The following is a 24,357-nucleotide window of genomic DNA, read 5'->3' as shown; positions in this document are numbered from 1 at the left end:
GCGTGTCAGCGCGCGGGCCGCGGCGCGGGGAGCGGCCAGCCCCCCCGCGGGTGCATTTGCAGGTAAATCCGTGGGATTGAGCGATGGGACCCGCTGGGGTGCACACACACGTGTCGTCCTGCACACGCTGGGGGCAGCACACGTGGGCGGGCGGAGCGGCCCCAATATGCAGACCACACGCTCCTCCCTTTAATCAGAAATTCCCAACTTTTACCTCAAATTGTTAATAACTAAAAAAACACAGAAAACGAACACAAACGGATCAGCTTTACCAACCTCCCCTCTCTTCTCTCCTCACTTCACTTCTCCTCCTCTCCGCCGCTCCAGCCCTACAGAGGCCACGGGAAGCTGCCGGCCCCAAACGCTTGAAAGACATGAGTCAGGGCTTGTCAAGTCACGRCACAGCCTTAAAAATAACCAAACCCACCGCACCGTGTTTGCTGGGCTCTGTCTGTGAGACGCAGTCCCACCCAGCCACAGAGGAAGCCAAAGCAGCAGCTGCTGAGATGGACCCTCTGAAGAAGCCCACCAAGAATCGGACCTTCCTGGCCCTGCAAACGCGGGGGCCAGAAAACGCCCGCGCCGCGGGAGAAGCTCGCTTCCGCGTGGGGCTCTTCCTGCAGACAGGGGGCACAAACTCCCCAGCAGCCCTGACGGCATCTCAGGGATTGCACCAGGACGGAGCTCAGGCTCCTCAGCCACACGGGCACTTTCCAAGAGTGACGTCCCCAGGGTGCCCAGCGCCTCAACGGGTCCAGCCGGCTCAGCCTCCGAGCGAAGCCCTCGCTCGCAGGGCTCCTGAGGAGCGGCGCCAGGGCGCGGAGCGGTGGCGTCCCCCTCCACGCACCCTCCATCCCCATCCCCGCGGCTGACGAGCCCGGACGAGGCACATGGTACCTCTCACAACTCTCATTGAGACTCGGCTCATGCGTCGTGCACGCCGCTGCCTGCCAGTCCCTACGTGTCGGGAATGAGCACTGCGGAAGCTCCAGCGCTGGCAGAGCCTTTTCCAGGTGTGCAAAAACGCCTCTCCATCTACTCACACCGGGCCACGCTATTTTTTCCCAGGGCGAGGGCCTGGCCCGCTGCAGCCRGCGCCGAGTCCTGAGCAGAGACGAGGCACAGCACGCAACCTCCATCGTGCAGGGAAAGCGCCCGTGTTGGAGGGAGCCTGATTTGCCAGGCCAAATAACTGGATGCTTCTCTGCTGCTAAATGGTCATCTTTGTTCCTCCACTTTGCAGCAAAGAAACGCGTGATAATTTTCCCCGTGTATTTTGTTAGCCTGAGGCAGCTCTGATGACGTAATCGGACCCACAGGGGTTCCCACGAGGGCTGCATTCACCGCTCCCAGAAATGAACGTTTGCAGCCACAGGCAAAGCGCTTGCTCCTCTCAAACCCACCCCCCTATGACCCTGGTAGGCACGGGACCACCCCCCAGGCACCCCCGCGCGACCAAGGGGGACAAGCTCCGAACGCGCCTCCACCGGAGCAAGCTCCCGGCTCCAGCAAACTGCTACGCAGGGACGAGCGACCRAGCACCGAGGGGCTGCGAGGCCATTCCCGCTCCCCGGCCAGCAACACGGAGAGCTCCAGGCAGAGCTTCCAAGTCTCCTACAGGCCATCACGTCATCCACTTTCACCCTCAAGCTGCCTCAGTTTGCCCATCCGAAAAAGGGACCTGCGCTCTCCCCGGGTCCGCGCAGGCTAGGCAGTGCTTGCACGGCGCCGCTAACGTGCGTGAGCGATTGCTGTCAAGCAAGACGCTCCCTATCTAATTTATTAATGCGCCGTGCCCAGCGAACATGCTAGAGAGGTGCTTTCAAGCCTGTCTCCCCCCCCCGATGCTATTCTTCTGGGGGGCTGTTTTTCACTGGTGTTGTTTGAGAACACAGTTTTGTTGCTAAGAAACTACCTTCATATTGCTCCGAGAGCAAAGACAAAGCAACCGTCAAAATAACACGTTATTTTGACAGTAGCCAGATCATAACCATAAACGATCCATTTTCCCCACTCTCTTGTATACTCATTAATGTGGTCTAAATACCATATTCTCACATATAACACACACACGGTACATACACACTCGCACAGCAGGCACACGCGCAGCGCACGCACAAGAAGCCCCCGGCCCGCGCCCAGGGGCTCCGCCGTATCCCGTTCATCCCGCAAACAAAAGCTGAATGAATCAGAAGCGGGAAGAGGAGGGAGTTCTCCCGGGGAGGCTGCACAACTACCTTCTATGCAGGAAGATGGTACAAGGCTTTTAATCAAAAGATACAGGAGAAATAAAAGGAGGAAAAAGGTAACACCTCTGCCTATGTACACTGCAGCTAGCTCAGTGTGTCGGCCCTGCTTTGAGGAAAAATAATTACCTGTTGGCTTAGGTTTTGTTGGGTGGGTTGTTTTCTTGTTTTTTGGGTTTTTTTTCCCAAGACTCAGGAGAGACCAAGTAAAAAAAAAATTAAAAACCCATTTGCATCTCAGTTTCAGAAGTTTTCTGTGTCTCTTGCTGTTCTCAAGGTGGGGAAAACCTGTCACGCAAAGAGCTGGGCATCTCCACAATATCACCTTGATGCAGAAATTATTCCAAGCCAAGTCCCTGGGATCCTGAAAAACAGTCTGCCAGCTCATCTACCTCCTAGGCAACAGGACATCTCTACTTCTCCAGCAGGGGCATCTCTGGCCCCTCTCTGCTGGTCACACGACAGTTTGGAGGGCCTGGATGGGACCCAGAAAAGATCTGAACAGCAATACATCCGCCCCGCAAAGGCACAGAAGGGGCCAAAGCATCTACAAGGCACAACAACTTCAGAAAGACGCTTCTTGCCCTGATCCATTACAATCCAGGAAGATGTGTGGAGTCAAAAGGTTTGGAGGCTGCTGGGGTGCATGGATGCAGACGGTCCCTACAAGGCCAGTCTTCCCGGGAGTCCAGCCAGGAGCAGGCAGTGCTGCTGGCTGGACCACGCTGGACTCCTGACCCCAGGCTTGCTCGGAGCCCTATTTAATCCCGGAGGAAATTCTAACGTTAAAAGCAGGACAGTAACTACAGGATCGGGATCCTCCATCTCCCTGATACCTGCAGCAAAGCAAAGGTAGTAACACAAAGTAGGGGCTGCTTTGCACCTGCTTTGCATGGTGCTGTGCAGAAATGGCTGCAAGAAGCACGGGACAGTCAAGGAAAGCTCCTATCCCCTATTACTAGAGGCAGCCCCAGCCTCTGCCACCAACTCTTCCTACAGTCTTAAGCATTTCCCATAACGGCTCTGGGCCTCAGTTTACCTCACCATACTGAAAAGCGTGAGCCAAGTACTCCCTAGCTCCTCTTTGCAGACGTCCCACGTGCCTGCCAGGAGCAGCACAGCACAGAGACAGCATTTGCTACTGCACACGGGCATCGGCATCGCTGAATTCACGCATGCTGAGCAGCGGGAGGAGGAGGGCAGGGGGTAAGACAGGAGGGAAGGAAACTCAGGCAGTGCCCACTAACAAGTGGGAATGAAAACTACTTAACTGGAAAGGCTCAGCGTCGCAGCAAGCGCCCTGAGCAGAGGCAGTGTGCCGCCGTCCCCCCGCGYGGTGCTTCTGGAGCAGCCGTGTGGAAAAATCACACTTGCTTTCAAGGGGGAGGAAAACCCTAAACACGAGGTTGCAAGCGCTCCCTTCCCACCACACGCTCCGATGGCCGGGGTGGGAGGCAGCTGGTCCCRTTCGCCCTGTTTGTCCACTGTCTGGCCATCGTAAACACCATCCTCCCGGGGTCCCGCTGGCACGGAGACGGGGCATTGCGCCTGCTCAGCCGGGGGCAGCGATGGGAGCTGTGCGCTCTGCAAGCCATTCCCGACTGCTCGGCTGGAAAGAGGAAYGCTGGTGCCAATAAGACAAGCCAAGCAGCAGGTAAAAGCAGTGCAGCATAGGGAYGCAACCCACTGCACCAGCGATGGAGGTGCTTGTACCTGCTCTGCTGCAAAAGCCACCGGGACCTGCTGACCTGCTGCTGMTGATTTACTGGCAGAGGAAAAGCAGGGCAAAAGGCAAGGCTGAAACTCCAACCTGGCATGCCAAAGCGACCCGAAAGGCCTCGTACTTTTGCARAGCTCTCGCGCAGGAAGAACCCCCAGTCCCTGCTCTGCTATGCCCATCGCAGTCTCACAATGCAACAGCAGCTCCTCTCACTGCTCCACCACACAGCAGGCACAGCTCAAAACCAAACCAAAGCTGCCGTTCTTCAACGTGAGCCACTCATGGCAATCACTGGCTCAAGAGCTGACCAAAACCGTGGACACACCACGTGGTACGTGACTACACTGGTGTGCTTGCACTTGTGTAGAGAGCAACAACATCCGGAGGTAGATACCAACAGAGCTTGGAAGAGCAAGAGCCCTGCCTTATACGCTTATTAGCAGGAGCCAGGGAAACTTGTAGCCATGGGAAGTGATCCCACAAGGATCTGGGGCTGGGTTGTTTGACTCTTCCCCTGGAAGAGCTGGAGCATGACTCTGGCAGATCTCTTGCTAGAGCGGAGCACAGCAGCGCYGGACCCCGGGCTCTTCTGTACGTAGCAGAAAACACAGAGCAGAAACGAGCGGCCCGTCTCCTGTAAACCCGCAGGAGGCTTGTTTGCCATGTGTGCTTTCACTGCCAAAATGCTGAGCTCCACCCCACAGTAGGAGAAAAAGGGAAGGGCGAGAAGAGCTCTGTCAAAACCCACCAAACCCCAAACAACATTTCTCTGCAGCAGAACAAAGCCCTTGGAAATCTATTCTCTGCCTGGGTCCCCCAACCCACATGAAAGCAGCATTTTCTGGGCTAATTACACAGGCTGCTCTGAGCCTCTTGGCATAATACAAACTGCAAAGTCAGACATCAAAGGGCCAAACTTTAAAATAAATACATAACAAAGACAGCATAGTCAATGGGACATCTCTCCCCATCGCCTGAGCTTGCTGCCTGCGTTGAGTGTTGGGAGTGACTCGGTTCATGAAACATGACCACTGTGACCTCCCAGGATACCTTGCCTCCGCACACAAAAAAAAGAAATCCTAATTGCATTTCAGCTGCTGCRATTTTAAGGGTTCATCTGTGCCCCAGGACAGAAGAGGCAGCTTGCTGGGAGGTGGCTGAATGACATTAGGAACTGCAGGGGAGAAGTCCCAGCAGCAAGGGGACCTCCTGCAGGGCAAACATAGAAAAGGGAAAGAGAGGGGCAACGAGATTTTATTTGCAAGTCACGTTCCCACCAGGCACAGGCAAAGTGGGGGGTTGGTCCTTGCAGGAATATCCAGGATCCCAGCAAAGCGTTATGAGACCTACATTCAAGGGAAGGACGAATTATCGAGCCTGTGCCTAGCTGAGATGGCCAAACCCATGGGACACTGGAGGGAGCGGGCCAATTCAGAGGGCCTCAGCTCAGGGTGTGGGAGAGGATGGGATACGAATCACAGCTCCTTGGAGACGCAAGCCATGCCAGGCAATTGCACCCCGGCAGCTGGGCTGAGAACGGGTCCCAGCTGCTGTGTGCCTCAGTTTCCCCAAAGCTGAATGCACCCATTGCACCTAGAGCTCCTGAGAATGGATTTTCCAAAACCATCCTTTAACCTAAAGAGCAGCCTTTTAGAGAAAGCCTTGGCCCTGCTAGGGCTGAGTCACAGGCTTCCCCAGCACCCAGGGCATTCACCCAAGTCCTCCTCTCATCAGAGATCAGTGGGGAAGACGAAGCCATCCCTGCCAGCTCCTTCAGCCCCCACCTTTCCCCCTTGCCTCTGTGTTTTCAAAGGCCTTGTGACACCATCAGTTCACACACAGAGCTCCTGCTCCCTCTTGCTGAACAGCACAAAGAGATGCTCCAAAAGAGCAAGCCATGATCAGAAATCCTTAGGGTTTTAGGGCAACCTATGGGTTTTAGGGCTCTGCTCCTTCCACGGGCAGAAACTATCCRAGGGTGCTGATATGGGACACTTCTGCAGTGCCTTGGAAAAGGGCACAAGCAAGAAAATCCACGTGAGATGCTCCAGTGTTCAGGGACACCTGCACATGCAAAACTATCATCCCAGGGATGCAACCGTGCTTCCGAAACATGCCTTCATCTGCAGGGCTCCCCGTTACCGTACGGGTGTTTCCTCCAGTGCATCCCCCATGCTGCCGTGCCCGGGGCTGGGCTCCCCCTCTCCCCGTGCCAGCCTCTCCCGCAGCCAGGGCACGGAGGAGGGCTGGCCCACACCACACTTCCTCCTGGAGAAAAGACGGACGATGAAAGAAAGAATGAGGCTGGGATGGACGAGCGTGGGATGCGAGGGGAAGGTGTCAATTAAAGCAATGAGCCCCTCCACATCCGCCCGCCTGACAGCCGGGGTGAGCGGAGCTGACAGCCGGCGCGCTGGTTGCTGTCCCCTGMCTCGTGCTCCGCCGCGCACCCCGGCAAGGCCAGGGCAAGCGGACACCGGCGGCCCCCTCTCCTGCCTCCATAGCTGCTCCTAATAACGGTAATTATAATGATTGGAGGCTTAAGCAGGCCAAGGCAGGCCTGGAGGCAGACTGTAATGAAGCGGTCAGGGCTGGGTGGGAGGGCAGAGGCAGGCAGGGGCACTGGAGCTCTTTGAAACCACTAATGAGCCTTGCGAGGTCTCGGCCGCCGGCATGGGGTGGCGGGATGCGGGAAGCGGCAACCTGGCAGATGCTGGCTGGCAACCTGCCGACGAAGCCCCAGAGCCTGTTGCTGTGCCCGGCTGCCCACTGCCAGCCCCAGGAGCCCCCTCGGCGCCCGGCCCTCTCCCTGGGCTCCCCCTCGCCGCTCCGAGCTGCCTCCCGCAGGTAGTCCTGCCCGGAGAGTCCATGCTTCACCCTCAGCCCTCCCCTTCCTGCAGGCTCAATCTGATTACTGCTGATACACATCTTCTCCTGGGCTCCAAAACACGCTCTTCCCAGCTGAAGGATACGCAGGGACACAGAAAACTTGTCCTGATTGCAGTGTTAATGGTCGTGTGGCCCATGTCATCACTGAAATGGCCTTAGGGGGAGACTTGATGGGTCTCTGAAGTCATCAGGACTACCCCACCTYATCTTGCTCCCCTTATTAAAACCATTCATCCTGGGAGCTAAATGAATATGTTTCATCTTCAAATGCTGAGACACAATAGCAAGCAGGCAGAGATCTAATAGAACAATACCGATCTAATCATTCCTATTTTTCTCTCTGCATCCTGCCTTCATATTACACGAGCACACGCGCAGCCGGCAGTAACGTCTCGCTACCCAGCGCTCGGCGCTCGCTCCCGTTATCCCCCCTCGCGGGCACGCTGCGGGCACACTCGCGTGCGACGCGGCAGCAAGGTGCAGGGCACGCTCCAGCTCACCCTCGGTTGCTCCTCAGCAAAGCCTTAGAGGAGCAGGAACTGTGTGCAAATGCAAACCATCTACTCCGGAGGCAGGGCTGCTTTTGCCGTCATGATCTCTGCTCAGTGCTGCAGGCAGGTACAGGGGAGACGCACTCCTGCAGACTGTGSAGCATCTTGGCCAGGCTCGACTCCCTCTTGCCCCACACTTCGTCATCTTCCTCTCTGCATCTGCACACAAGCAGCTCAGACACGCCTGCACACACGCAAGGATGGCAACAGCGGAAAAAGCCCCAGGACTTTAAAAACTAATAAACCCAATGGATACAGAGTCTAACAAGTCTAACAGACCAGTCGGTTGCTCTCGGAGCAGGGCAGACACTGCACCGCCAGCAGGCCCCTATCTTACGTAGCCGTTCAGCGGGAATATTGTATACTGTACCGTATATTAATCATTTTCAATGCTCCTTCCCACACCCGCCACTGGTTTTCACGGCTCCCGTTCCCTTAGATACAGAGTTGATTTTCCCTGTTTTGCTAAAGCACCTTTTTGCATGCATGAYGCTGGGGGAAGCATAACAATTTGTGTCTCTCTTACATATTAGCTGTCTCCAGCAAGGTCCCTGGGCAGGAGAGGGGGAAGTGACGGAGGAAGCAGAGCATGGGAGCAGCGAGAAGCAGAAAGGACTTAATGCGAGAAAGGTGGCTCATTTGTTGCATCCTTCGAGAGCCTGCTAGAGACACGGCGAGCGTCCCCTTCATAACCGGGGTTTGCACAGCAGATCCCCACTCCATCTAATTATTAACGATAATAACAGCGGCTGGCTCGGTGGATGCCATCTGGAGCCCCGCCACGACTGCCCGACGGCCCCGGGCAGGAGGGGAGGGCAGGGCGACCCGCCGGGGCGAGGGCCCGGGCTGGGCGCTGCCACCACGGCCCTGGGACCAGCCGCCCCAGCGCCGCGAGGACCTGCCGGGCCCACCCAGGCTGCCGCGCGCGTGTTCGCTGCTGTGGCAGGCTTCATAAGGCTCCGCTCTTTGACTGGCGTTGAGTTTATGTGAAAGTAATTAACAGTAATTAATCCTTAATTACAGTAATTAGCCAAGTCGCAGTAAATTAAACCACATCTGGAGCAGATGAGGGCTTCCGAATGGGAGGCTAGCGCAGGCGACAATCGGAGAGATGCTGAATTCATCTGACAGCATCTGATTAAGGCTACCTGTTGCAAGCAGCTCATTTGCATAGTGTTTTTGTTTGCATTTCGCAGTAACCCTTTCGGCCGGGCTCCCACCCCGGGCCTCGGCTCCCCCTGCCCTAATTCCACCGCCTGCCCCAGCACAGCGTCTCCCCCGGCCGGCCAACCCGGATTTTCAGGAGCTCTGTGAATCTCTCCGAGGAGGTGGAGGAGGAAGCAGCTATGGCCCAAGATGGGGAGCAGGAGAGAAAAGGGGAGCTGGGTATGTCCCCGTGGGTCCCCTACCAGCCCAGGTCCTCCTGGGTGCTGGGGACAAGCCTGGGTGACCCACTGGGGCCACRGAGCTGCAGGGCTCCCTTGCACCCTCTCTCGCTCCCTTGCAGAGCAGGAGCTACTCACAGGATTTTATATAAAATATCCACAATGAAACAGCCGCCCCCGCAGACACCCACCCAGCAAGGGGTCACGGAGACGGCTCAAAGAGCCGCTCGCCCCAGCCTGCCCGCGGCGCGGTGCAAGGTGGCGGAGGCCGCCAGGTTTGCTCCGCGACTCCCCTGCCTCCTGTGCTGTAACAGCTACAGTAATCATAATAATAAAAGATCTAGGCTCCAAAGGGGAGCGCATTATCCAAAGGGGCAGGTTATTATTAATACCACTCAGTATTTACCCAGCGCCGCGCAACCTCGGCGATCTTTGCTGATGTTTAGCCGCGCTCAAAGGGAGGGGGAAAAATCCTTCCCCTTCCCTTTCTTCGCACAATAGGGAAACCGCAAGACGGAGAGGTGAAACAGGGTACTCGAGGCCCAGCTACGGCCTGCGGTATTTGAACGCTGAAAGAAACAGCTCAGGGAGCAAACCGTGCTGCCCCGGGCTCGCTGCCGACAGCGGGCAGGCCCTCGTCCCACACTGCCAGGACGCGGTGGTTGGCTCTGAGCTATCAGAAAAACACTGGAGACGGTTCAAAAGAGCAGCTTACGCTCTTCCGGACGCAGGTCCTCCACCCACGCAACTCGGCAGCACCCAGACCCACGGGACAGGGATCCCCACCGCTACGCAGAGGCGCCTGTGGACTTTCAAGAGCAAAACCAGAACGGTGATGGCCCAAAAGCAATCTGCCTGATCTCAGCGGGTGCCGCAAAACCTCAGGGCTTAATTGCACACAATTAATGAACGTGAAAGTCCTGTCTATCCTGCCTCTGCATCATACAGCACACAAAGGATGGCGCATCTCTGCAGCGAGCTCCCTAACCCTGGGCAGGGAGTGTTGAAGAACCCTTCGGTACTGAAATATTTTCTATCTTCTGGGCTAAACCAGTATCGAATTGTTAAAGCCAGTGGATGCAGCAGACCTTGGAAGCTATCAAAATAATCTAATTTTATGAAACATTAAAAGGAGCTACATTTGCCCCTGACAGAAAATAAGTAAAATAAACCTTTTGAATTTCCTGTGCACACAAGAACCTCACAGAAAAATGTGTTTTTTCCACCGTTATCAGAGGAGACTCCCATGTACCACTGCAAATGAGCCAAGCACTGAAACATCCACTAACCAGTTAGCACTGAACACGCACCCTCCCCAGAAACCCACACTTTGCTGTCTGCATCTTGCTTAAGGAGATWGAGAATTCACAGCTTTCTCCTCCTCACAAGGAGGAAAGTTGTGTTCCACAGCCCCAAAGGCCACCAACAGCTAAATGGAGCAGCAAAAATTAAGTAGACTGAAGTGACAAACCCTCCACAAAATCTCTCACGTTCTTGGCTCTGAAAAGCACACCTACCTGCATGGATGTTAGCTTGAGATGGCTACAAACGCATATTAATCCCAGATGCTCCAAAAGGGAAAAGGATTTTGCAGGAAACTTCAAACGGTGTTTTTTTCCCCTGACTCACACCCCGGAAATGAACTCGCTGTCGATGCAGTGCAATTTTCCTTTCTATCAATAGTTTTCAAGTAGATACTCTATCAGCTTTWTAACTGAGATCTTTCACAGATATGGCATTTACAACAAATCATATTATCTTGCTACAGCCAGATTTTGGTTAAAAAATATTTCATATGAATAAAAGATTCCCTCACAAATATCTTCAAGAAATATAACCCCCACATCTACAGTGCCAACATTTTGCTTTCCACGAAAATAAAATAAATTGGAAAGCTGTAACCAAGTAGGCAAAGCCTCTTCCAGCCAGGCAGAAAGAGTACAGGGGCCAGCTCTACAGAAGCAGCAACGAGCCCAGATGGTTTAGCGGTGGGGACAGGAGAGCCTGGTTGGTCCTGTTTCCCTTCCATGAGTATCAGCCAGCAGCTATCTGCACAGCCTGCAGATGCTAAAGCTTTTGCCTTCAAAGCTGCAAAATATTCTTAGTCCAGAGAAAGAACCAAGCGGAAAGGACCGAGCTCCTCTTGCACCATCTCTCCTTCCCAAGGGCCTGTTTCTATTGCTTATTTTCAACCTAAACTCTGCCAGTCTTTAGGACTGCAATATGTTTCTTTGGAGATATTTCCTAATCCAGCAGTAAACACTCTGRCCAGACAGACCACTGTGAGTCTCTGGGGGGTTGGGGAACATCACCTGCTAGTCCCTAATGGATGGTGATGGGTAGTCCGTACAGGCAGAAAGGTACAATGAGAAACTGAGCAGTCAAGGACAAAGATGGAAAGTTTGTTGGAGATTCAGGATCTTTTCTAATCTTCCTCTGTCAAGTTCTTAACCTGGAAAACCTGCTGAAGAGCTAGACCTTCCATATATTACTGTGATATGGCATCAATAATCAGAAGACACTGCCATGTCACGTAAAACTATAATATGACAATGTCCTTTTTTTTTTTTTTAATTTGAACGCAAAAGCACCGTTAGTTACTGGATGGAGACTTCATTATGTAGAGAAGAATCATCAGACAAGGGAAAGCTTCGACCAGAAGCTAAATGAGAAACACAAGTTGAATGAATAACCAAGTTTTCAGCACGTGGGCCACTCAAAACTCATAGCAAGACAGTCATTTTGGACTGAATCAGACATTTCATTTCGGCCTGTGCTTTTGTTTGTATCAAAAGTTCCCTGACTCTCATTTTGAAAATATTTCTTTTCCTTTCCCACCCCTTGCCCCACATGGGGACTCTGTTTTCCAAGGAAGTGATCTGACAGACTTGCCCCTCAACCAAAGAGCTGTGTGCACAGCCACCTCCCCCAGCATCCGTCTGCTTCCTGAGCCTGGACCCGGCACCGGTTACACAGACAGGTGCCCGGGGGGGGGACGTCAGGCTACAAAGCCTGATCTCTAGACACACAAGAAAGCTCGTTCCCATGCATGGAGAGGCTCAAGAGGAACAGCCCCCAAGACATCCTCCAGCTGCCCCACACCAGATCAGGACGTGGCAAGGCCTGTTCCCCCCAGAAAGGGATGACAGAGGGGGCGAAGCTGTGCAACTTCCTCTGCTCACCTGCCTGTTTCTCCTCTAGATGGTGGCAAACCCTTGCAGAAATACGAAGACTGGTTCAGTGCCTCCTGCAAGATGGACCAGCGATGTTACCATTGGATCCAACCAGATCCTAAGTTAGAAGCTCTGAACCTTCAGTGTTGCTCAGGAAAGGATTAAATTGCGCTCTCCACTCACAGCTGGCACATCACAAACTTGTAAGTCTGCATCCTTCATGGCATCTCCTACCTGCCCAAGTAACAGCTCGAGACCCTTCACCTTTTACTTATGTGGTCAGGAACATATCCCTTCTCTTGCACTACAAGTTACTGGGAAGCCACCATGGCAAAATGACCCTCCCACGTATCTGGGGCAATCGCTACTCCAGCCAGTTGACCCTCTCCTCCTTTTAAAGTCTTAACAGCTCCTCTGGACTTTTTGCTGCAGAAGTCCTTATAAGTGCAAACCAGTGTATCTCCATCTACAGTTGTTTCACACCAGGTCAAGGCAAAAAACAAACACAACCATAAAAAAATTAACAACAACGTGGAGGGGAGAAGCACACCTTGTTTCAGCTCTCTAGAGGAAGGGAAACATGGCCATGCTCAGACACACAGCCAGGTGTTTTCCCCAGACACCAAATATCATTTTTTTTGGACCAAGACCTTGTGTGGAAGTTTTAGCTTGGAAAAAAAGTATGTGTGGGGGGAAATTCCCAAACAAAACAAAATAAAACTAACCCTTACAGTCCAGGAAGGCAAAAAGGCCCCAAAACCTGGGGCTCAGGAGGAAAGACGTTGCAGATCTACACAGGCAAGTCAGAGAAACAGCGTAGATGGGCCTATCTTTGCAGACAGACACACGCATGCATGTTTTATAGACACACATGTGCTCCTTCCAGGCTTGAGGACTCRGGTCCCTCCTCATCTGCACAGTTCGAATTAATTATACACTTTAATTTCATGAATTATTAATTTGATTCTGACTCGGCAGCTTACGATTATCCAGCGCTACAGACTATACAATTCCAGCTTCATTAAAACATCACCAGCTGCCTGAGAGACAGACATTAAATAGCAGAGAGTAATAATAAAATTAAGCTCTCTGTGCATAGCAACAGAGTCTTCCCCTGCCTCGCGCGGCGAGGGCTCTGCCGCTCTCCAGGCCCAACTGGTAAATAGATCCCTTTGCAGCGCTTTATTGCGTTTGCAAGGCCTCGGCTCCGCGCCCAGCGGCCGTGGCCRACGGCGGCTGCTTGCACCCCGCTTCCCTGCTGGCATCCCACCTCGATGGGTGACGCCGGCTTGCGGACGCGTGGAAGCGGAGTCCTCCGGCGCGCGCCGGCTTCCCCGGGGCGCGAGCGCCCGCCACGGCCGGACGCCAGGGGTTAATGMGGTCCCCCTGCGAACGCCCTCCTCGCGCCAGCCTCCCGCCGCAGCAAGGACGGGCAAGGTTCTTGGGCTAGTATCACCTCCAAATAAATAAAGCCGGAGCGCTGCCTCCCAGCGTCTCCCTGGCAAAACAATTTATAGAGGGAAAATGTCGGAATTTAGACATTCCATTTAGCTGCCTCAGAAATCTAAGGACCCCAAACCTTGTGGGATTTGAGAAATCGATGGAATTAATTAAGGGAGATGTCCAGTGGTCTCCGCTAAGTAATCAGCAGGTACAGTAGACCTGAAATTCTATAAAGAAAAATGGGAAGGGATGACATTGAAGGAGGCAGTGGGGATTAAAAAATGAGCATCCGAGTAGTAAAGGCGCACACCCATTGATCGCTGCATTACGGATTAAGGCTTCAACGAGCAGCCAGAAGATTCTGTAGCAGAAAATGGTTACAGAGGATGAGCATGAACAGAGCAGATATATATAACCTCTGACAGCCGGGAACAACTGAAACGGAGGACAGCTCTGCAGTGAACCTGAGAGCAAAAAGTTTTGGGGAGGGGGAGGACAGGGAAGCGAGGAGAGAGCTGGAGCCATTTTGTGYGCGGGAAACCTGCCCGGCGCAGAGGAGCGCGCTGCCCTGCCCAGCCCGGGGGAAGGTGAAGGAGGGAGAGGCCAGTGCCAAACTGAGACGGGGTCATGATGCTGGGCAGAGAGACGGGAGCTCTTCTCCATGCTCACCTGGGAGACCGCTTGACCAGCAAATACTTAATGCCTGGGAATAAAGCCTAGCCTAGGAGAGTGGACACATACTCAAAAACTGGACTTGAGTCAGCTAAAAGGGCTCAGCTACACACAGGGGTCTCAGGACCTTGGTCTAGCTCTCTGCCCTGTCATTGACTCCCAAGGGGACCTTTGGTTTTAGTCCTATGTCCTTTGGCTGTCCCGTGGCTCATTTTCCCAACTATCCCACAGCACTGCTCTACCTCCTACAGGATAAACACATCAGAGAGCAGGAAGCAGCTGAGCACCATCACCACGCAGATCTCGGACCACGTCCACATGATGCAGCCGGTGCTGCTCTCCGGCAGTGAGCCTGATCCCATCGCCTGCAAGAGAGGCCTCCTCTACCCCAGGCCCCCTTGTCTCCTGCTCATAAACTCAGTCAAACTTGGCCCRCTTGGGATGAAACTCTGCAGGGCATCTCAACTCCAACTTTATTCTTTTCATTTCATTTCTAACYTCAAGGTTCATCTGTTTAAAGAGGAGAGGAAGAAAGGACATGGACCCCCCACCCCCCCCAAGAAAAAAAAAAYGGAATTTTTGTTCACCTTTCTGATTCTCCTGTTATCAAAAGCTCTAGCACCCTCCAGCTGCCAATGGAGGATGGAAGTGTTAGCAGGCTTGCAAAGAAGTACTTTTCTGGCCACCTCCAGGAAAACCTGCCTAAATTAACAGGCCTTTGGAAAACAGCCATTTGCACATCTCCAGGATGCGCAGCGACCTTCCCCCAAGACCCATGCCACATTTTCCTAGCAAAGGCAGCTTGGGCAGCTGCAGGCARTGCTGGAGACAGGTCCAGGTTCCCAAGCTGAGGCCTCCTGCTATGCTCGGCCAGCATGCACGGGGATGGTGCTCAATTCAGACGCAGGGCAGGACACAAGGGAGCTCTGCGGAGGGAGGACATGGGACCGGGCCCATTCCCAGCAGAGCTGGATACACAGTGAGGGGGAGGAGGGAAGTAGGTCTGCCAGGAGGAGGGAAGGTGGGCAATAACATTACCATCCCAGGTCTTGCCCTRGAGACGAGCCCAGGTGTGTGGAGAAGGTGGCTTACTGCGAGAATAAACATGTGCGTGTCCGTGGAGCAGCCAGGTACCACACCGATGAACACCACTAAAAAGCCCCCGAGAAAATYTACAGCCCTGTCCTCGAACAGAGCTCAAGCAGCCTGCAGTAAATAAGGCCCGAGGCCACACGGTAAGGGATGACGTGGCTGCTAGCCGCTCGCCCAGTGAGCGCCAGCCCTCGGGAAGCACCACCCAGCTCGGCCGTCCTCTGCCTTCCCATCCACCACCAGCGCGGAGGGAGGGGGAGAAGGGAACAACGCTGAACAGGAGTTGCTGGAACATTTCAAAGAGAAATCTCAAAAAACAGCCTGAGCTGACTGCAGTCCTGGCTGCGACGCACAACAGCTCGGCGTCTCTGGGGTCAGGAGGCTGCGGCCAGCACCTCGCCACCCTCCTGCTCACTCTTCATAAATATGTATTGTTCCAAGCCACTGCAAGCTAAATGTCAGCTGTGCCAGAAGAGCCTTTAAAGCCAGCGCACACTCGTGGGATAACGCCTCGTGTGGCTGGAGCAGCCCCTCACATCCCAGGAGACGCGCAGGCACTTAGGGCACCTTGTTAGACTGAGCAGAGAGGATTCCCGTGACCGGGGATATGCCGAGGACGGGCAGGGAGAGGCGATTATTACCACAGTGGCTGTTTTTAACCCCTGTCCTTTCTCATTTTGCCACTGCACATTCGCGCTTGAACAGGCGGAAAGGGAGCACAATCGAAAACCAGGAGCTACAAACCAGGGCAGCAGGGCTGTCAGCGATGCTTCAGGCAACGTGCATCCTCTGAGAACCAAGGACCATAAGCCGAGCCCATGGACCATAAACTAGCCCAGGCATAAGGGGGAAGAGGGGTTCACCCCACGTGTGGATGTGGCTGTTGGATTTTGGGAAGCAGCTGWCAACCAGCGAGGCTGGTGAGGGTTGGCCGGGCTCCCCCTGCTGCTGCCCCCGGCCYGGCTGCCTCCACCCTGGGCAGTACCTCTCCCACCACCTCCCACAAATACCTTCTTGCCTTTGCTATTGCCAAAGCCCCTTCAGTTCCCTGTACCTCTAGTGTAACGGTTCCTGTGTCTCCCCACAGCTACAACCCGCTTCAGACGCAGGATTACCTCCATCTTCCATCCCTTAAACATCTTTCGAAAATCTGGTGAGGGCCAAAAAAACACGCCCAAAGGCCCCAGACTTTTCAAGCCAAACCTCTCTCTGGCTGGGGAAAGCTATGCAAAAATATCTTCCCTCCCCAGAGCAAGGTGGCCATCCTCCTAATCCTGCTAGAGACACATAACCATGTTTGGACGGGCAGCCTTAAAGGTGCCTTTGGGTCCCCTCTCTTGTGTGGCTCTGAGAGACAGAGCAGGACATGCAGGAGAGCCTGTCCCCCTTCCTCATCGAGGAAGACAGCGTCACCTTCTCCAGTGCTGGCCGAGGGATGTGGAAAGCCTGGTCACCCTGTGCCAGGCAAGCCACAGGGTTAAGGTGACAGGATGGGTAGTTTCCTGTTTGAGATGAGATCAGATGACCCCACATCTGATGGCTGAACACCATGTCCCCAGACAAAGCATAACAGACACCAGCCTAAGGAGATCAGAGGGATCTCACGAGAGAGATCAGCCTAGAGATGCAGCAGAGTAAACAGCTCATCTTTCCTCCCCAGTAAGGCTTCCTCTGCATCCAGGCTGGACTTTGAGGGCTCTCTGTGCCCACAAGCCTCTGCATATCCTTGGGTCAAGTCCCTCTGGCTCCAGCCCCAGGTTCCCTCAAGTCAACTCCAAACCATTCCCAGGAAGAAGACACTAATGCCACAGCCCGAGCCAACAGGAACGCCTTGAAATCACACTTTAGAGGCCTTGTGGGTGCTCAGCGACACACAGGGCTGCGYATGTTTTATGATATGTGTGTTGAAGAGCCGCAAGCAAAGGCTGTAGCAGATGCACGGCATTCAGCGGCAGACGCTCCCCTAGCTGCATTACAGCACGAGGCACGAAGCAGCCCCGGACCTCTGTCCTCTTCCTCCCCCTGCCCACRGCAGGCATTTGGCATCCAGCACAATGAGTTCCCGGGGCACGTGTGGTAGTYGCCATAAACATCCTCCTCAAAGCAGGACACGTTCCCCCATGGGGCAAACATTAGTGGGACAACTGGAAACGTTCAACTTGATTATAATGCTTTAAGAAAAGGTCATCGCAAAATTCCAGCACTTTACCTTGAGCTCTGTTTGTTCTGTGCAGGATGAGATGGGAAGAGTCAGTTTGCCCTGGCTTGTGGCATCCACGTAGCTCYGATTGCATTTCATGGGCTGCCAACAGGCTGTTGAGATGCAGAAAACCCCCCCACCCCTCAGGAGTGAGATAAGTAACCATGGATGTGCTTGTGCGTGTGTGCGCTGGACCATACAACAGTTTTTCATGTTTTCACTCAAAAGTTGCCTAGCCCTTAGTTGATTTTGCACTGCATTTGCACTTCCACTTTTGAAACAGGCCCAGGACAGCCAAATATACCCAAAAAGCATGGAAAAGCAGCCAGCAATTCCTAGATAGCATCTTCTTCACTGTCTGGAATTTCATTTTCTAGCACACCATTAGATTTTATCTTTTCGGGCCTCAAAGGGAGCCCTGCTCAAACCCAAAATATGGCCAAAGCATGGCAGGACAGTGAAGTGACCCAAATTCACCACACCAGCCCCACTAGCAGCTTCACACTTGCTCCTAGGGAAGAGGGAGGTAGGGAAGGGCACCTGTACTGAAGAGCTAACATAGTTTTTGCCAGCACTATAAGCAGGATCAGGCCTCCATCCACGCAGAGCTCAGTGTCCCCAAAGAGTGCTGGACACCACYAGCAGCTGAAAACTCAGGAATATCTCAGCTCCCCTGCCTCTGTCTTCGGACTTGAGCAGATTTGCTTGAGTACTTATTTAACAAGCCACTTCCACTGCCAATCCCTTCGAATGGGTACCAGGGTTTCCTGGGGGAGGCAACCTCCTAAAATGCAACGTCTCCTAAAGACATCATTGGGAAAGATACGGGTTCTGTTTAAAATCTGGTCTTTAACGTCTCTGAAAAGGGGGATATGATATGCACAGAGGAGCCTGGTGAGAGACTAGCCAACCGCCAACACTGCACAGGGCTTTGTGCACGGCTCTCTGGGCAGAGGCGTACATGGACAACCTACCAAAAGGCACACAGCTGGCTCAGAAGGCATCCCAAAATGCACAGGTGCAGGAAAGGAGCAGTCAAGTAGCCCTTCTCCTCTGCCCATCAGTGCAGGAGCAGCACTGACCTGGAGCGAACAATTTGCTATCGGCCGGGCAAGAGGAAAACCAAGGTCAGTTTTGTTTGTGGCCAAATGAAAGATGCTCTGCCCCCAGCCATGTTCCTGCTGCAATAATTAAAGCTGTCGTCCTACAGTTTGCTGCCAAGGGAGTTCTTGGCAGGTCTCCAAGCAGAGCCAGGAGACAAGTGCCAGTGGAGATGGGTCCTGCTACACCCACCAGGGTCGGGGGCTTCCAGGTCCAGCCTAGCTAGGCTGGTGAAGGAGGAGGAAACGTTACTGTCAGTTCAGTTGAAGCAATTCCCTGGGAAGGGGCAGTCAGCAGAGGTTTTTTTTAGAGGAGATTTTACAACAGCCAGTTCTAGCAAACCAGACAAAATTGCCTCCCCTGTTTTTCTCGCAGCTCTGGCTCCAAAGCCCCCTTCCAACAGCCCCAAGTGACAAGCACTCTCGCAGACCCTGGAGGTGGCCGAGCACGGCACAGCATCTTTCCCGGGAGGTGGCTGCGTGATCCAGCCTACAAAGCGCTCTCCAAAGGGAAATGGCTCAAGACGCTACTGAAGTGCAAACTATTATTTCCTGATGCCTGCCGATACAGCCTGAGCACAGGGACAGCTTGACATTCGTACACAAGCTAGGATGCAGCTGGTGGGTCCCTTCGGCAGCATCCTCCTAACAAAAGCCAACTGCGAACGCGCTCAGCGAAGGTGACGCCTGTTTCRAAACCGGGGCAGACAGAATAAATGTCTCGGTTTGTTTGCGAGGCTGCGAAGGGCCCAGAAGGCATGTAGACCCTTGTGCCTGCAGTGTTTGTTCTAACTTTCTGGAGCTCACATACGCACCTGCCCGTGGAGCGGGGATGCTGTATTCCCACCACTCCGGCACCGTGCACAAGAACTCCCAGCTGCTGCCAAAAGGTATTTTTAGCTGCATTATTTATTTGAACACCTGCCTGAGACTTCRAGGCAGAGTACGGAGCCTGAGCAAAAGAAGAAGGGAGGGAGGGAGGGAAGAGCGGTGCTGGTGATCTGGACCGTTTCCACTGGAAGGTTCGAGAGAGGAGACACAGGTGTGATGAAGCGAGACTCCGGCTATGCGGAGGAGGAGGATGGTGCTAAATCCAGCTCCTAGGAATAGTCTAATACCAATCCGGATTAGAAAGATGCCCTGGGCACCCTCACTGGGTGAGGGTGTCTTCAGGGAGATCGTTGCAGCGACACCTTAGCAGCGGTGCCCAGCAGCCCCCTTCGAAACAGACCTCAGCTCCCTAGCATGGGATACGGCAGCTGTGGGGTGACCTCCCATTTAAGGCCAAGTCTAATGTTGTTCCTTTCAATATGCAGGAAATCATACACACTCCCCAAAACTACAGCTCTTACATGCAGGCAAAGAACAGTTCTTTGCAGGACTTGATCATAATTTGGAAAAAAAAGAAAAAAGAGGGAGGATGGAAACAGGCTCATTAGTTATCTGAGTGAATGTGATTTCGAGACGCTCCGGCCCAACGTGGCATCYGCAGCGGGAATGCTCAGGTCTCACAGCTATGCATCGTCTTTTCTGCATAAACCCCTTTTGGGGACAAACCCCAGCAGAACTGTCCTCTTTTGAAATAGCCTTCCTCTTCACCGAACCGATGCCATCCAAAAGCAGCCTGTTCCCCTTCATCCCCCCTTCCTCACCACCGGGAAGGACCAAGCGCACCGGTCACCTTCATCCGTACCCCCACCGTACCGTGGGTGGCAGGAGCAGGGGACAYGTGCCTTCGGGTACCAACGAGGCCCCGGGCTCTGACTCTGGTGCAGCCTCCTCCGCGAGGCCCTGCTGGCCACGAGCCGCCCGCGCTGCTGAGCATCGCCGGCACCAGGGATGCGGCGGCCGGCAGCGTGTCCATCCAGGAGAGCCGGCCCCCGAGTAAAGAGGACAGGGGGAGAGGGCAAAGCAAGCAGAAAGCGAAGGAACGAGGGACGCCGCGAGGGACAGACGGACGGGGTTGCCTCTTTTCCCCGAAGATGGAGATGACCACGCGTACCCCAGGCGGGGTGGTCCCCGGGGGTAATTCAGGCACCGCAGGGCAGGGGCCACGCCGTGGGCACCCAGGAAGGACGACGAGGCTCCCGTGCTGGTTTTTCACGCCGTTTACTGATGCGACTTGAAACCCGCTGCCCCCCCTCATCCCCTGCTCGAATAATCCCCCCTTCTCTCGCTGCAATCAGCCAGGAAAGAAGAAAAAAAAAGAAAAAAAAGAAAAAGCATCTAAAAATAAAGGCCAGGCCAGAGTATGTGCCTCTCGGTTGGGCTCCTGTGCTCACAGATCTGCTTATTTTGGCCTATCTCTCCCCGGCGATAAGGCAGCTAACAGCCCGTTATCAGCCAGTCAGTGAAAATGTGCTCCAGCCTGATTAGGCCTCAGTCTTTGCCAAGGTTATAAACAGCCGTTATCGTTCTCCCAAACAGAATAATCCGGACAGTATCAGCTCAGAAACATATGGGCCACACAGCGAAGATAGCCGCTGACGGACACTTCATTTTAATTGTAACGAGTGGTTAGCGGCAGCCTCCCGACAAGCGGCACAACTGCCCAGTTGGCAGCGGGTCCGCTGCATCCTCCCGAGCCCCCTCCCGCCTGCTCGCCCGTCGCCCGTTTTCCCTTTTCCCCTTGCCCTCCTCCCCGGCATCCTTTTCTCTCCGGGATGCCACGGTATTCCCGGCACGCTGGCAGACGCGCGCACCCGAGAGGAAGGGGATGCCACCGCGGTGGGGACATCCGCGATGTCCCCCGGCTCGGCCAGGGGTCCGGGTAGCGGCCTGGGGACCCCCCTCGCCGCATCAGATCTGACGTGGCCTCATCCCGGCGCCAGCCATCTCCCTGCCAGCGCGCAGGCCGCAGGAGGAGGAGGAGGAAGAGGAGGAGGAGGAGGAGGAGGAGGAGGGGCGGCAAACCCTCATTTCACATTCTCCTGGTGTCCTCTCTGTGTCATACTTCTTCCCCCCCCCCTTCTCCCCCCTCCCTCTTCCCAAAAGAGGTGATTTAGCTCAGAGAGTCTTAAACACATTTGCATTCCCAAGACAAGCGCTTAGGCATAAATTCATCTCTGCGCAGGGGTCTATGTTTTTTTTCCCCCGTCCTCCTTATTTTCTCCCATTCTCCTTTTCTTTCCAAATCCAAAATGAATTCGGCGCGGACCCTTGCGATTCCAGTGCCGTTGTGCGGGATTACAAGGCATCCGCGCGCTTTCCTTTTCTTCTGACTCGCTCGGCCTTGCTTTGCTATTAACAATACCCAGGGATGAGGGTCTCGATCCCGTTAGCTGCACTAACGCTGTTCCCACCTTCTTCTCCAGCCAGCCCTGGCTCCGAGAAACCACACCACCTGAGCTGTACCTTCCTCGCAGGAGAAAAGAGGAATCCCCCCAAAGCATCCACAAAATGTTAATACAGGGAGGCAAGTTAAAAACCTGCGGAAGACCCAAGAATGGGCTTCRAGTCACGGACGCTTTCTCACGTAATCTGTATTCCAATCTCGGTGTCAGCGGAGCTGTGATCGGAATATCCAAGGTCTCATAAAAGATTCAGGGCTTATTGACTTCCTTACATTYGCTGCCGTTTCATGTTGCTCCTGCTTACTCCCTTTCAGCCTCAAAAGGACCCGCGGCCCTTTCAAGTTGCCATCACAGATGCCAAAGTTGAAGAAATTTCCTTGCTCTGCCATGCTGGACTGACAGACCGAAGTGCTGGAGAAAAGCTCTCCTCCTTAACGCAGGGATTTATTCCCGACCACTCTCTCTCCCTGCCCCCAGCCCTGTGCCAGCAGAGGAGAAAGGCGTTTAAAGAGACAATTTGCCCGGGTGGAGATTCCCACCGCTTGCTATCATCATCCACTTCTAAATGAGGACCCATTTTATGTGTGCAAAGATGCAGAGACATCCCAAGGTTCAGGATGTGTTGGCTATCACTGAATACTATCATTTCTCATTCATATCCTTCCTCCTCCTCAAAGTGTGCATGCACRCACTGCAATTACAGGGAGATTATTTCTCCCCAGCTAAAACCTCGCCAAATCTAATAGAAATCCTAATTAAAAAGACTAACACAGTAACAGGATGGAAAGCAACCAGAGGACGGAGGCGAGAGGCGGCGGCTGTGGCCTGTTGCAAAGGTGTCCCGGTGGGCAAAGGTGTCAGATGCGCCCGGCCCRAGCCCCCGCCACCCATGCCAGGGACCTCGCTTCTCCAAGCCCGGCCACCGTGGGCAGGCAGCGATGTTCCCTGTGCAACGGACGGAAGAGCACATTGGTGACTTATTTTAATTCAAGACACGTATTTAGCGAAACCATCCCGGAGCCGGAAAAGAAAACTTACAACAGGGACCCATCAAGACCYGGTTTCCCACACGGACTGCACACAGGGGGAACTCTCCAAGGGCCATCTCTGGCAGCATTATATTCTCTTTTTGCTGCATAAGCAGCGCTGAGCAAATTTGCAGACCAGAGAATCCAGTCCCTTCAAATTTATTGTTAGCGTTACTTAACTGCAGCCTTAAAGCGAAGACACTGGACTCAGGCAGACACCCAGGTCTTTGGGGCCTGTCATCGTATCATCGCTTACATATGCRCTGTATTTACGCATAAAATAACAAGTGAATATTCTACGTGGTATAAATTACATAATTAACATGCTGGAGATCCTCGTACACAAAGCTGCATAGAGCCGCACACGAATACCACATGCAAACAACCACAGTATAGCTGTCAGATACGCAGAGGCACCCAATTAATTGTATTTCCACATCATCCAAAAGCCTTATACRTGCACCAAGACTCCATATTAGAAAGCACCGCATAATACAGGAAATTAATGCATATAAAAATAATATATAGGAACACAGATTTACATATGATCTAATACACAGGTACACTTGTTTATGTATCATGTGTAGACACCCTCATAAGTACGTGCGTATACACCCTCACAAGGCATATCCAGACACATATATACGTATCTGCACAAAGTCTATAGAATATTTATACATACACAAACTATATGAACACTCTACACACCCTGCTCTGTGACAGCTCAGATTTTCAGTAATATCATAATATTATTTTTTAGATCAGTTAAGGTATAAAATGTGCGCTCTCTCAGTCTTTAATATTAATAAGTCTTGTAACTAGCAGTTTCTCGTAGCTCCGAATTCTTGAGCACAACTAGAAAGGGCACTTATCCTGAAAAATCTAATAAATTTACAGTTTTATATACTTCCTTCAATTGTAAAAGTCTTGTTCAATAAACTTTAAAATGCCACTATAGAGCAATAACACAGACAGTATAAACCCAGCCCTGGGAAAGCTGTGCAACCAGAAATTGTTCCCCTTTCTGCTACAGCAATAAAGTTTTATATGTTTGAACTGACTGTAAAAAGGTTTGAATGTTGGCAACTGGGGAATAATCTGTCTTCTTTATAGTTATTATCATATTTCCCACAAGACCCTTTGGTCTGTGTCAATCCTTCTCGTATATGACACCTTTGTACTGTCAGCGAAAGCAAGAATACTTAACTTTTTTTGTGTGTGTGCGCGTGTGACTAGAGGTCCTTCTCTCTGTTTTTCTTCAGATTACAGCAACCAGGAATAAATTATCTGTGACACACTGCAATGGAAGCATTTCACCAAATCAAGTCGATTTGGAGAGCAGCCTTCCTTCTCGGGAAGAGAGCAAAAACAGATAAACAAACAACAGGTTATTCGTCTTTTTTACTCTTTTCCTCTTGCGGTGTCATTCAGGAAGGAGACGATGTGAGGACACCTAATAAAAAGGGATTTGCAAGAATGTTTCTCGAAGCCGTCGCCCCGCCAGCCCCGTGCCGCGGAGCAGGAGCCAGGCTGGCCCCCGCGGGCCGGCAGCGCAGCGAGGTCCC

At 53.2% G+C, this 24,357-nt stretch overlaps 1 protein-coding gene across 6 annotated transcripts in view; it reads right to left on the bottom strand.

Moving 5' to 3' along the window:
- The window catches only part of PBX1 (PBX homeobox 1), a 159,255-nt gene that overhangs the window by 48,537 nt on the left and 86,361 nt on the right, over positions 1 to 24,357 (bottom strand). The window contains exon 2 of one of the 6 annotated variants that reach the window (XM_026084686.1): positions 17,381 to 17,484. The exons of 4 other annotated variants lie outside the window; for them this stretch is intronic. In XM_026084686.1, coding sequence (XP_025940471.1) covers positions 17,381 to 17,465 — 85 coding nt within the window. In that variant the 5' untranslated portion in view covers positions 17,466 to 17,484. Of the gene's footprint in view, positions 1 to 17,380; positions 17,485 to 20,473; positions 20,561 to 24,357 lie in introns of those variants that run through there. One more of the 6 variants, XM_026084691.1, reaches the window with a different exon arrangement.

The sequence above is a fragment of the Apteryx rowi genome, unplaced genomic scaffold (genome assembly GCF_003343035.1).
Source record: "Apteryx rowi isolate R43461 unplaced genomic scaffold, aptRow1 scaffold_65, whole genome shotgun sequence".
Classification (NCBI taxonomy): domain Eukaryota; kingdom Metazoa; phylum Chordata; class Aves; order Apterygiformes; family Apterygidae; genus Apteryx; species Apteryx rowi.
The sequence above is the reverse complement of the archived record's forward strand: the minus strand, read 5'-3'. Positions and strand labels throughout refer to the sequence as shown.